Source organism: Sapajus apella, unplaced genomic scaffold (genome assembly GCF_009761245.1).
Source record: "Sapajus apella isolate SASKATOON/1434 unplaced genomic scaffold, GSC_monkey_1.0 scaffold49, whole genome shotgun sequence".
NCBI classification, from domain to species: Eukaryota; Metazoa; Chordata; class Mammalia; order Primates; family Cebidae; genus Sapajus; species Sapajus apella.
Window position 1 is genome coordinate 14782920 of NW_022436989.1, and position 14111 is coordinate 14797030.

Below are 14111 nucleotides of genomic sequence, written 5' to 3' on the forward strand. Positions count from 1 at the left end.
CCCCACCGTGAAGCTACAGATCATTTTCCTCGCTATGCAGTTGGGGATCTCCTGGCTTTGACAGGGTCCCAAGGCCCATGAACTGCAATGCTGTAGCATCCATCAGTATAGATAGCTGGTTCAGTCAGATTGTAAACAGGTGATGTTTCCTTTTGTAGTCTCTCATAGCGCTTAGTCAAGATCGGAATACATTCAGAATATATGGGTAGTTGACTCTACCTGCTCAACTCTTTAAGTTTAACCAGCATGCAGTAAATGTTTCCTGATGTCTGCTGAGATCACCCAGGCAGATGTCACGGTCCTTTCTTGCATAGCATGTTGTCATTAGGTAATAATATGGATGAGACTGCTGTCATCACTTTGCTGCTCCAGGGAAATGAGTATCATTTTGCCTTATTTTACTAAGATAGTCAGCTATGAATTTTGATTAAAGGCTCCATTTTACAGCTTGATAATAAAAGTGAACAGTGTTATGGATTGATGTCTTTAGGGAATTGGCGATGTCTGATAATCTGTCAGCCTTAGAGGTTCAGATGGCTGTTAGTAAGATTAAGAGCTCTGATTGCGTGAGTGAGAAGTAGTTCCTCTTTGGGGGACATAAGAAAGCTATAAAAATGCATGCAGTTTCTTACTGGCCTTGGGAGGAAGTCCCATGGCTTCCAGCATGAATGTGACATTGACCTAAGACAGGATTATAGCAAAAGCTCCTCAGTTGCTATTAGAATTTTTTGTAGTACACTGTATATTTAGCAGATGTTTTCAAAATAGTTAAAAATGTAAGAAATGAATATAAATTTACAGCCAGTTACTTTTTTATGGCAACAAAACATTTTAATGTTTATATGCGTATATCATAATTTCCATTGGAATTCTACCCTTACCAGACCTTAATTTGATTTGTTTTTTCCTGACAGTCTTAACATATTTACAAGAAATATATGAAATCCAAATAAAGAAGAAAAAGGTATTACTAGAGAGGGAAACTTTTAAAAGTTTGTAGCCTTTTTTCTCTCCAACTTGGAAGATAATCCTAATTACTATATGAAGTGTATCAGATTAAGTATTTCCACAGTTCTATTTTTAAGTAGATGCTTGAACTTTGACTTCCTGTCCTTTTTGGAAATCTGGCAAATCCCACATGGCCATGGCCATTATGTTTTAGGGTTTCTGACATGTCTCCAGCTGTGTTCTGGGGTTTCTGGGTCATTATTTGTAGCATCTCACACGGTGGCAGTTGCCTGCTCTTTTGCTTACTCGCTTGTGGGAATTGTTCTGGCATGCTTTCCTAGAACAGTTCTCAGCTTCTGTAGTTTTAATTTTACTGGAAGTTAGCTTGTCTGATATGCTTTGCCAAGTCATTATATTTCTCCCCCATTTCAGCTGAGCTTTCAGCACAAGATCGGGATCCTTTATTGCAAAGCAGGCCAGAGCACAGAGGAAGAGATGTATAACAATGAGACAGCGGGACCAGCTTTTGAAGAATTCCTTGATCTGCTGGGCCAGAGAGTCCGACTGAAAGGATTTAGTAAATATCGAGCTCAGCTAGACAATAAGAGTAAGTTTAATGTTTGTGCGTGTGTGCAGTTTTAATTCTCCTAAGGTAGGCGTGCTGCATAAATCTAAGTAAGTGATCACATGCCCTCCTGTCCCCGACCCCAGAAGCAGCCTAGGAAGCTTATTTGGAATAGAGTTTAGATTTCCTCAGATGAACAAAGGAAACACATTTCTCAAGAGGTATGTGCTTCACAGCATAAGCTCAAAGGGTCAATTCTTTTTCCTTTGTAACATCAGCAGAGAGATTCCCCAGTGTTTCATGAAGAATTTTTTAATATTCTCTTCTTTCTTTTACCTTAACCTCTTCTATTATACCAAGGACAAGCACTGCATTTATTTCTAAGAGACAAAATATTAACACATCCATTCATGCCGTGTTATTGGGCTTATTTTGTTCATTTCCAGATTCATGATGTTAACCAGGGAGTTGGAGCAGTGATTCAAAAGCTAATGCATCTTCACACGGTGTACCCTTATAGCAGACCTTCACATGTACCCCCAGGTCTAAAATTAAAAAACAAAACAAAACTGCTGCATCTTATTTTTCAAGGATTTTAGTTAGATCCCCTTGAGCGGAGCACATACTGGCCGTACAGTGGCAGATTGACTGGCCAATCCAAAACATGGGCTTTATGCCCTCCTAGGATACATGAATTTGTCTGATATCTACACATAATCTTATTTCTCACGATGTCTGTAAGTTCTGTATATTTTATCTCTGTGCTGTTATTTAGTTGCTATGAGTATCTAAAATACCAGGCAGAGTAATTTTACATATATTGGAGAATTCTGCTTATTATCAAAAATTGTATTTCCTCTTTTAATAAAAAGAGAGGAACAGATAGTCTAAACTTGGAGGATCTGAACAAGCATCTAGTCCCAACTCCGAGTAGGAGTGGTGAAGGGGAAGTTTTCTGTGTGGGAGTGTCAGGTGTGGCTGAGCTGGGATTGGAACCGAGGTGACCTGATGCCGTGTCTTCCTGCCTTCTATTCTCCTTCCTTAGTCACCAAGCACTGTCCCCAAGTCTACTCAACATGGGACTATCACTGACACTCCATCTGGATGAGGGTGGCCTCTGTAGTCAGTTCTGTTTTTTGACCTGTTTTTGAAAGTAGCAGTTACAAGATAGTTCACAAGGCCCTGCAAATGTGTAAACTCACACATGGGCCCCCTGGGTGTCCTCTACACATGCCAGGGATGGAGTTTGACTATTATGTTAAATGTATAATGCTCACGTCTCAGAAATAATTCATGGTACCCAAAATACAAATATCCATATATTTTAAGAAAGACCAACATGCCATTTTCCAATTTTCCTTCTTTATTTCTTTTCAAACTCCTGTTTCCTGTAAACAACCATTTACCCACGAGAGATGCTGATATTCTTCCCTTAAGGATGTCCTTCCAGGAAAACCACTGCTGACGTGAACTCCTATTACTACGTGTGTTGTAATTCACTCTCTTCAGTGAATTGGATTGAGAAAACACTTTAAGAATTTCTGATCTGTGTTGTCTGTAAAACTACAAACAACCTAGACAACCCCAATGTTTTCTTACATATAGAATCGACATTGGCTTTGCATTTTCATGACATAGGCAATATCCTTGATACTTTGCAGATGTAGTATTGCACACCTTAGCTCAAGGAGATGAGAACGTAACTAGATTTTGATATGTTGACTTTGATAATAAATCTGTATGTTATTTTTAGGAGCTAGGCATTTTGTGAGATGCGAAGAAGTCTGACGTTCTTTTAGTAGAGAGGAGATATGTGAGAATTAGATATGGGAGAATGGTCAGATAAAAATTATGTCTCTCAAGGAAGAGACAAATAAAAACCTTCCTTCTAGAATTTGGGGGAATTGAGTTCTAGCTATAACTCTGTCTGCCATCAGACTTAGGTCGAATCTGGGCCTCAGATTCCTCATCCTGAGGAAGGTTCAGGATGTTGGGCTAGAATATCTGGGATGTCCCTTTCAGCGTTAAAATGAGTTGTTTCTCACTTGAACACAAAATGAAACGGAGTAGTAACATAGGGGATTTGAGCCACTAAGATGCTCTGTTAACTGGAGCAGAGTACACAATTTCAGCCATGAAAAGCCTTTATTGAGCTGGGTGCAGAGAAGGATAAAATTGATAGTCCGTATCCCTTTTTGAATAGAAATATTTATAGCATACCCCAGAATAACTAGCCTTGTTAGTTTACATTCTCCATTACCTTTAGAAATTCCTGTTTTATATGGCTTGAGATAGACAAATTATTGTCACATTTTAAAATATAGCTCCCCCTGCCCCCACTGCCCGATGCATCTTCCTTCCTTCCTTGCAGTTTCCTAAATCTGAAACAGAATGTCAGTCAGCATTTCTGTTTCTGAATTTGAACCACCCTGTTAGCAGTGTTGTGTTGGGTGTCATTGAACATACCAGGCCTTTTCATCATCCGTCCTTCGGTTTTGTCATCAGTGAGTCCATTGTTCATTGAAGGAGCATCCATCCTGCCCTGGGAGGGTGCTTTCTCACATCCAGAGAAAGCTACGTTCACTGTCAAGGTTCCGAGCCAAGAGAATTAAAATGGAATGTTATTTTCTAAGAAGTCCTTTGAAAATAACAAATGTGTATTTAGTGAATAATTAAAAGGAAGTTTTTTTATTTTTATTTTGGGACTGACATATATAACTTTTTAGATAAATATTCTCTGTCCATCTCTAAATTAATTTGTTGATGACTATATGTAAACACTAAGTATTCACCTTATTCAAGAAAATGCCTTTTATAAATGTCTTTTCAGAGCATCTAAGAACTCTAAAGGATATTTTTTTCTAGACAGTTTTCAGGTCTATTTCTGAATTGGATATAAGTATTGGAAAGAAAGACATACTACAGGATTCAGAAAAAAAACAATAAGTTCATGAAGGTTGAATGTTTTCGTGCTTTTAAAGTAAAAATTTTAATTTTTAGATAAAGATTAACTTATGATGACTACTTAGAGGTTTCTCCAACAAACACAGTGGAATAAATGATGTTAACAACCCTGTTTCTTACTGTTTAAAAAGTAGAAAAATAAGCCTATATATAGATCCAGAATTGACAAAGAAATTGAATTCCGTTTACATTTTCCTTTCTGTATATCTTTTTGTTTTCATTATCCATACGTAAAAAGTCATTCCGAAGTTTACTCCAAAAACACTTAAATATTTTCGTCACCAGGTTAGTTTTAATATGTGAAACTCTGAGATACTCCTATTTATAATACAAATGGAGTTTGAATTTATAAAGAATCATTCTGCCTTCCCAACGATGAATAGTTTTATGATTAATAGGGGTTGAAATGTCATAGTTTTTTGAACATATATCACTGCATAATATACTATAAGTGATCACATTCATTCTCCATATTCTTAAGTCATGTAATATATCACTATACTTCTTGAAAGGAGAAAAAAATTAATTACATCATTCAGGGAAGGATATCTTCAGAATAACATTTTTTGTTTTCATTTCCATATTCAATCAGCCTTGTTTATTTTTCTGGGCTCTGGAAGATCAAGTGCCCAAGAATGACTAAGAGTTAACTGTAAACAAACACACACACACACACACACACACACACACATACACACACACCCTTGTTTCATCTTTCTGGATTCTGGAAGATCAAGTGCTCAGGATTAACTGAGAATTAACTATAAACACACACGCGCGTGTGCACATGCGGCCAGACTATCCACCAATTTGTCACGGCCTTCAGATAATTGCACCCAGACCTGCACCAGCGTCTCTCCTCTACTGCTCACCTGTTTACTTGGTGGCAAAAGCACTTCACTTTCAGTGGGTCACCTGAATCCATACTGTGAGGGTAAGAACAGAGAAGAAAAGAGAGGAAACTGAAGGTGCAGTAGAAAGCGGTGGGGAAGAGAAGGAGCCCCTCAGTCCACAGCCCTGGAGCGGGAGGTGGTAGAAACGGTGCTTGGTGAGAGCTGGGTGGGCAGTGTCCAGATTCTGGTTGGGTATAGCTTGGTGTTTTTTGTGGGGTTTTTTTTTGCACCAATAACCTTTTAAATATTAAAGCACTAATTTTGTAGTGGCTTACTTTGCTGCTTTAATTCATCTTTGTTTTCAGCTGATTCCACGGGCACTCACTCTCTCTATACCACATACAAAGACTACGAACTCATGTTCCACGTGTCGACCCTGCTTCCCTACATGCCCAACAACAGACAGCAGGTATGTCTTCCCCAGCCTGGAGCTTTTTACCCTGAGTATGAAATCTGAGGTGAGCCCACTGATGATATTGATGCATTGAGAACTTGCAAAGAATCAGTGGGGGTTTGAATAGCATTAATCATCTTTGACTCTTTGATCATTTGGAAGTATTTGGGCTTTAAAGGGAATATTATTGCACTTTTTTCTTATAAAACTTAGAAACTCTTCCGCACTCAGATTTATTGCTTGCTAGACAAAACCTTTTCTTAAGAGAAATTTGTCTCAACTATGTTAATTACGAAAAGGCCAACTGTGTTGACTGGACTTCGGTTTTTGCATGTGGGTGAATAGCTTATTTATAGAGAATACTATTTGCAGTTGTTACTGGTGCTGTTTTCAGCTGTTCCTCTCCATTCCATTTTTGTTGTTTTAATTGGACTTACTGGCCAAACTTTATTGACCCTTTTAAAGGGGAAAAAATCAGAGTGCATCATGCTTTGAATACAGCCACTCAGTAAGAATTAAGAACCTTTGAAAACTTGAATGATGCATAGATGATTGTAAAATAATTTAGTTTTTAGTATAACAGTAAAATGGGTAGAGTAAGGTTTTTGCCAAGATTACTAGAAATTATGGCCATTTTTAATTTTGTGCCAGAAATATTTGAAATGCTTTGTCTACTCTGAGCTTGGGAGGAGCTGGAGGATTATTTGGGATAGAAAAGGACCTATATTTAGGATAGAGAGAATCTATGGGATAAATAAGGCTCCATTTCACATCTTGTTTAAAATCTCGTGGGCTCTGCCCATGTTAAGCTGAAGACTTTTTAAAGAATATTGACTGAGTTTCTGAAGAGTTGTTTACAGAAAGGTTTGTGCATTACTGGGATCTTACAGTTAATTCATTGACGTAATTTAATTTTAGAGATTTGATTGTATTTAGGCTAAATCTGGAGGTAAAGTTTGTTTTCACACTTAGAAGATAGTTTTCTGGATGTCACTTAACTGATACTCCTTTGCTCCAAATATGTTAAAGCACCAAGGACTACATAGGAATTGCTCAGTAGGTATTTGTCAATTGAATGAAACTGAATTGTCTCAGTGAATTTTTCCTATTTAAAAAATACTCACAAAAGTATATAAATTTAGTCTAATTCTGCATTTTTTTCCCAAAGAAGAAACCAGTCACGTACCTCCCCTTCTCCCATCACTAGTTGGAAGAAGCACCTTAGCCTCAGATCCTCCAGCTAGAAAGATAAAGCAGGTCCCTGACCCCCAGTTTCTTCTCATGGTAATTGCTAGCTGGGTTTTCTTGCCATTTTCCATCTCATGCTTATCTCAGTCCCTTGTCCTTTTTGAATTTTCTAGTGTTTTCTGATAATCATAGTTCTTCCTACTACCTTCAAAAAATTTATCTCTAGATTACACATCTCTATATTTTTTAAGATAGACTTAAAATCACTTGATCACATGTATATATTTATGTGTATTTTAACCTAAGGGATTTTAGTTCTCAAAAATTTATTTGCAATAATGCCAAACAGATTCACTGGATCTTAAGAGGCTTAATTTAGACCAGGACAGTTGTCCAGCAAATACTTGTGAATCATTCAGTAATTAAACTCTGTGGGAGTTGTTACTCAGAAAACTGATAGGGCTCACTCACGCCAAGAAAATCTGTCAGGACTTTAGCAGAAATAGAGCCAGTGACTTTTGACCCCCGTCATCGAGTATTCAAACCACAAAGCCCTTCCAGTTCCCTAATTACTTGAGTCGTTGGACTTCAGGCTGAATTGGCCTTGACATTTCACAAGCGCCAACCTCTAGAGGTTTGAAGTCTTTACTGTTACCAGACCTTAAGACCGGCTTTCCCACCCCCTTTCATTGAAGGGTAATCAAAATCTGTAGGCGTTAGCGTTTTGTATACCTGACTTTATTTCATTGAAACTAACCTTGAAAAAATTCTGTGCACAAAATCAGGGCTGCAAAGAAGTGAAAATGTAGATGGCAGCTGGGGGATAGAAGATTTGTCTGTATGTTAAACTTCCCCAACTGGAAAGTAAAAGAAAAGTCCCTGTAAATTGAGGCTATACGTTACAAACTCCTGCAAGCAGGGATTTGTATCTGTTTTGTTCACTGAGAGGTCCCTGTGTGCCTACAACAGTATCCAGAACCTTAGAACCTTAGCTAATAAGGTAAGAAGTCAACAAACGTTTGCTGAATGAATAATAAATGAATGAGTGAACCTTTCTTAGGTGGTAGAGAATTGGGCAAATTAATACATGTAAAGCACTTAAAATAGTTCCAAGCATGGAACTAACTTTTAGTTTTTATTATTTTATAATTAACTAGATAATGAGTCACTAGTATTTTGGATGACTTAATTTGCATTTTATTTTCCTGTCTTTAGTCCTAAAGATCTATTATGAGAAGCTAAGACTCTGAATGGTTAAGAAAGTGAGAGACTAAATTTATTAATTTGTTCAGAAAATTATTCTTACTTTGACATTTAATAAAATATTTTGCTAATCACAAGCTGTCACCAGAATGTTCTGTTTGTGGATAAATAATGTTACTTGCAGTCTTGGAACATGGATTTTCTAAGTTTGTTATGAGTTATATTGACTCCACTTCTCTCACCCTCGCCACCCATGTCCACAAATTTTGTTAATACCAAGAGCAGAAATGTCTGAAATAACCAGCTGGGTTCATGAGTGCAATTTGAAGCCACAGGACTTAGCAAAGTTAACTGGCCTCTACATGAATTGTGCCTGTAACCTTGGCTTCTTACACCACAGTTTGTGACCGTTTAACTGGTCCAGACTCGTCCACATCAGATTTAATTTCTTGTGTTCTTTCTTGTAATAAATCAAGCTGGATGCTGATTCCAAGATATATTAAAAGTCTTCAGAAAGTTTACCACAGTTGCAAAAGAGCTTTAATCTTTGGAATGTCATCAAAAAACTCACCAGACCAAGAGAACGATAAGAAACCAAACTGTACTCTTGGAGTATTTTCTCTTCAGAAGTTAAGTCCTGCAAGTCTCTCTGCATCTGTCTGGCAGTCCGTCCGCTTTTCCCAGGGCTGTTTTTTCCTGAGTACTTTCCTTCTGCTTGCCCTGTTTCCTTCTGCAACTCAGGGTTAAGCCACCGTGGGATGTCATCAGTGGGAAGAACTTCATAAATTAGCTTTAAACTTCACTTTGGCAGATAAATTCTTCCTTCAAAGTAGGCATATAAAGTAGAGTTGCCTCAGTGCCTGGCATACAGTAACCTATTTCTTTTTTAATGTATGCGTAACATTTTAGCTGCTCTTTTGGGAAGGGGTACCTGATGCCTCATGGAGGTATCATTAAGTACAACGGTGCCCCTAGGTTTCTGAAATGCTAATTAAAGGATACTGATCTTATTCTAGCAATGGGCTTGACACCAAAGAGGTAATGATGTTATATTTGGGCTAATCCTGCACCCCTTTTCTTTATAGTAGGTGGACTGATTGTAAGCTCCTGCCTTAAAGAGTTTGTATACTTCCCTAAATCCCTAGTTGGTGTTGCTAAGGACTCATGTAAATACTGGAAGCACCTGCCTCACTAAGTGCTGTGAGCACTTGGGTCCTGACTATTCCTGGGTTCACCTAGGCATAACACTATAGAATATTTTGGAAGAATAAAATGCTTATTTAGCTTTCTGTGAGTAGCTGTATTCCCAGACCCTAAGTAAGAGCATATACTTATACCATATCACAGAGATTGCTGCTTAGAGTAAGGATTGGTATTGCCCAGTGTCAGAAATCTGAGATATTTATAACTTCATAATCCTGTTACCATCTTTACTTTGCTACGAAGTCACTAAAAATCTGCATTCTTAGATTATTTTGTTTCTTCATTTGCAAAGTGTTCAGCATTTCTTAACTCATTTGTACATTTACTCTTGTTATTGGTAAAATATCATGATTATATGAAATGGTAAATCAGTGGCAAATCCTTGAAACATAATTAAATGTAATATCTTTTTCTTGTCCATCTGAAATAAGAACAGTTCACTAGCATTCACTTTTTTGCAGGAGGTGGGCAAGACCTTTCTTTCTTTTGTATTTTTATGGTAAAGTGTGTAAGTTGCCCGTTCTCAGTTATTATTTATAATGCTTTTCTACATTAACTTTTTTCATGGGCAACTCTAGACGCCTCTTAAAAATCAAGGCAAAATTCTAACCACTAGTGCAAACTCTCAAGTATAGAGTATATGAGGGGATATGTGTGTTTATGTACATGCATCTGTATGTATGAGTGCAAAATTAGGGCCATCTCCCTAAAGGAGGAAAAGCCAGCCTTCCGGGTGAAGGCAAAGAGCTTTCCAGGGATTAGGAACGGCAGAGTTTCTTGGGTAGGAACAAGCTGTCCTGTAGGAGGGCCAAGGTGCTGTCTAGATGGTAAGGAGCAGGTGATGAGGTCGGAGAGTTAGGAAGGGATCAGTCACGTCAGAGGAGTCTTTCTTAGCCCCCTTCTTAGTAACAGGATGAGGCTTGAGAGCCTGTGATTGCTTTCTTACACAATATGGATTTGCTTCTTTCTGAAGACCTTGTCTGGAGACCTGCCTTCTCCAGCTTCAGATGAGCTTCCTCTTCTCTGACTCTTACCAGCTTCTGAATCATACCCTGGCTATTCTCTTTCATGTACAGCCTGCTTTCCCCCAGCATTAGGTGCAGAACACTTTGTTTCATTTTACTGGGTTAAAAAATAATAATTTAACAAATGAACCTATATACATGGAAGCTAGCAGATATTATCTAATTCAGCTTTATCTCATTTGTCATCCAAGGGTATTGTCAGATGCTTATTTTCACTTCCTAGGTTTTTTCTTCTCAGTTTGTTTTTTGATTTTTTGCCTCTCATTAAGTTTCTTTTTACTGATATATAAGAGTTGTACATATTTTGGGGGTACATGCTATATTTTGATACCTGCATATACAATGTGTAATGGTTACATCAGGTTGAGATAACCACAAACACTTATCTTTGTGTTGAGAACATTTCAAATTTTTTTGCAGCTATTTTGAAAATACAATAAATTACTGTTAATTACAGTTTCCATACTGTTCTGTTGAATATGGGAACTTACTCCTGTCTAACTATATTTTTGCACTAAGTTAAAGCTGGTCTTGCGAAATCATGGTTTGTTTAAGGCACTGAGACTAAACCTACGGCTGTATACGCTATTTCTGTAGCATCTTTATGCTTCTGCCATGAATTGGGTGAAGACTCACATTTTCACTTTCCGTGTCTAGCAAGAGCTTATTCCTGTTTCACAGCTGGAATCAAGTGTTAGAAATTTAGTAGAAATGACTATGAAAATCTATCTAATACAGTGTTTATTAACTCACTGTTGCACTTGAAAACACTAATAAGTTGGTCCTGTTGACATCACTGAAAACTGTCATTAGCTTTACATACCTAGAAAGAAGTTAGCCCCAGAAGATGTCATTTCTACAATTCCCTCAAATAGTACCGTCAGGTTTTGCCAGGCTGCATTTATTTGTGGTTTGCCATCCCTTTTCTTCTCCATTTACAGACTCTATGGAATTTCATTGACCAGTTAGAAAAAAAGCATAAACTAAATAATAAAACATTGCCTTTAAGAAGTTCAAGAAGTTACTTATTTCATGTTTGGCAAAATCTTATAACAAAAACATGAATAATATTTCTGTTAATTGTTCAGAGATTTTATTCAGTCTCTGAACCAAACTCAAGCATCCTGTTACTGGATAGTGTTCGTTTTTCTTATTTTATTCTCCTTCAAAGAGCTTTAGATTTTACCTTTCTTAGTGAATCTTCTTCTTTCCACCCACAATGGTTATTTTTTCCCTACAATGTGCATTATGTGACCATGGTTAAATTAACTAGATTTTTGAAAACATTTTTTGGCCCATATTACAAAGCAAAAGAATATGCCTAGAAAGGGACAACAGTGGTTTGGCATGTTGTCAAGGTAACCAGCCTTAAAGTTTCCTTTAATTTGTGCTTTAAATATTCCTGTATGTTATATATAGAATCAGACCTAACATCTTTCTTCAGGAGGAAAAGAAATTGGCTAGGAATAACTGTCCAATTTGCTGTTGCAGTCTGTGCAACCATGAAGCACTGACTAATGAGGCCCTCCCTGCCCCCTGTGTTTAATTGAGAGGGCTGGCCAACATGAAGCCACATCGGCAATCACTCAGGAAGTAGAAGGCACTGAACTCACCGTTTGGCCTTGACCAAAGTGAGCTCCATCTTTTGTCAATCTGAGATTTCCTGTGTTAAGCGTCTTTAATAAAGTACAGTGTGAACTGCTGTGTTTTGTATTCTACAAATACATTGAACACAATAATGGGCATTTAAAAACTGATCCTGATTTTTCCGTGTCTTTTTACGGTACGTAAGAACCATATATATCAGTTTTGGGAGAAAAGAGCAAAGAATGTTATTGCCAAAGTTTTCACTGATTATTTACGTGCATTTGAAATGCTGCATTTTAAATAATCTAGCAAACTTTTTAAAAACTTCTTATTTAAATGAGGTGGCTCATTGGGTCTGTATTATGATGTACTCATGTATGTTTCAAAACTTCACTCAGACAGTAAGATGATTTTTGTGTGTTTATAACTTTGACCATGGGGATTTACCTAGGAATTTTTTAGCATACGACTCCACAATTTAACTGGCCTGTAGAGAACACTGAAAGAATGAACATTTCATTCCCACTTTTCCAGGCCTTTTATCATGCTAAATCACAAGTCAGGGACCTAACAATGAAATCCTTTTTGTATCTGGGTTTAAAAGGTTTTAAAAGTTGAACTTAATGCTCTTTACAGTGGAATATGCACCGTAGGTGCCAAATAAATTTAAGAGTAAGGTTGTGGTCTTTCATATTACAAGTACAAAGAGATTTACTATCTGAGATTGTCACATTCCAGCAGTGACATCACCAAGTTGTGTAAGGATTGTTTTATGTATCAAAACCAAAGATCACAAACTTTGAGAGCACAGATCTATGCCTTCACTTGCATAAGCTTACAGAGAGTCTATTATGTGGATTTATTGGCATGTGTTCATAGGAAAGAATTTTAATCACAATTTTAACCCATAATGTGATGTGTCAATAAATGTATATTTGGATCATTTGTTTATTTGTTAAACAAATGTGTATTGGGTACCTTCTTTGCTTGGCACACCATTAGAAACCAGGAAGCTGAAAGTCAGTGTGGCACTCTCCACCCTCATGAAGGTTATGACCTGATGCAGAAGTAAACCAACCATTAGAAGACAGTACAACAACCAGTGTAATAGAAATAGGCCTGGGAAATAGGAAGTTTCTTTCAGATGAGGTGAGACCTACAGAGACAACTGCATTTTCTGGGAGAAACCTGGGATGCAGGGGGCATTCCTGGCAGAAGGAACATCAAAAGTAAAGGTATTGTTAAAGTGTTACTGCTCTGGGCTTCATTCCCCCTGCCAGATTTGTGATTTATAAAATTACAAACGATTGGGTTTCTGGTGAGTAATCCGATGGAATTCTGTGTTTCTGAATTACATTTTAAACAGCCAGGGTTCAGTTAACTGGTTTGTATTACTGCCCACCAAAATGACAGTGTTCTGTATTTTTGTTGCAGAAATGCACGTTACTGTGGGATCACAGGATGCAAACTGAGGCGTGCCAGGGTGATAGTGTAGGACTTTTCAGCAAACCTGTACCCAGTCTTGTACTTTTCTTCCTAGTGCTTAAACTACAAAATTTCTTAAAGCATTGTGAGCTCTAATGTGCTATAATTTTAGGGGTTTAGAAAGAGGAACTGGATAAAGACAAAAAGGAGAGAAAGCACAAATTGAATTTTAAAATAAAAGAGATAAACTTAAATATTTAGGCTTTTTTTCCCATGGGTCTTTTGGATGAAACTCATTTTGCTTTTTCTACGCCAAATTTAGGAGCACTAACTTCCAAGGAATGACTGTGCTTTTTTAAAATAATTCCTTCAAATTGAAAGATGAGTGAATTGCCTTTTACCTCGTTGCACTCCTGAGAGCAAGATGGGTCACCAGCAGCTATGCTGGAGCCACCCGTGAAAATTCCAGGGTTCTCACTCTTGTCAAATCTGTTCAAACTGGCACGGTCCGATCCGGAAATAAGGCCTCAATATGTGCTGCCGGTGTTTCCATCAGTATGTGAAGGATATCGGTTTCATTAAGTTGGACTAAATGATCTTCCTTCAAAGGATTATCAAAGACATCTACCATGAAAAACCATGATAGTTCTTTGTACATAAAATAAAAATCTTTAAAAACAAACAAAAAAAAAAGATTAGGAAATTGTATATATTTA

The 14111-nt window shown here is 37.4% G+C and overlaps 1 protein-coding gene and 1 pseudogene across 3 annotated transcripts in view; both read left to right on the plus strand.

Moving 5' to 3' along the window:
- The window catches only part of SIPA1L2 (signal induced proliferation associated 1 like 2), a 230774-nt gene that overhangs the window by 147155 nt on the left and 69508 nt on the right, over nucleotides 1–14111 (plus strand). For all 3 annotated transcript variants that reach the window (XM_032242333.1, XM_032242334.1, XM_032242335.1), the window contains exons 5-6: nucleotides 1381–1555; nucleotides 5676–5779. In XM_032242333.1, coding sequence (XP_032098224.1) covers nucleotides 1381–1555; nucleotides 5676–5779 — 279 coding nt within the window. The remainder of the gene's footprint in view (nucleotides 1–1380; nucleotides 1556–5675; nucleotides 5780–14111) is intronic.
- Nucleotides 5786–14067, plus strand: LOC116526077 (annotated as a pseudogene).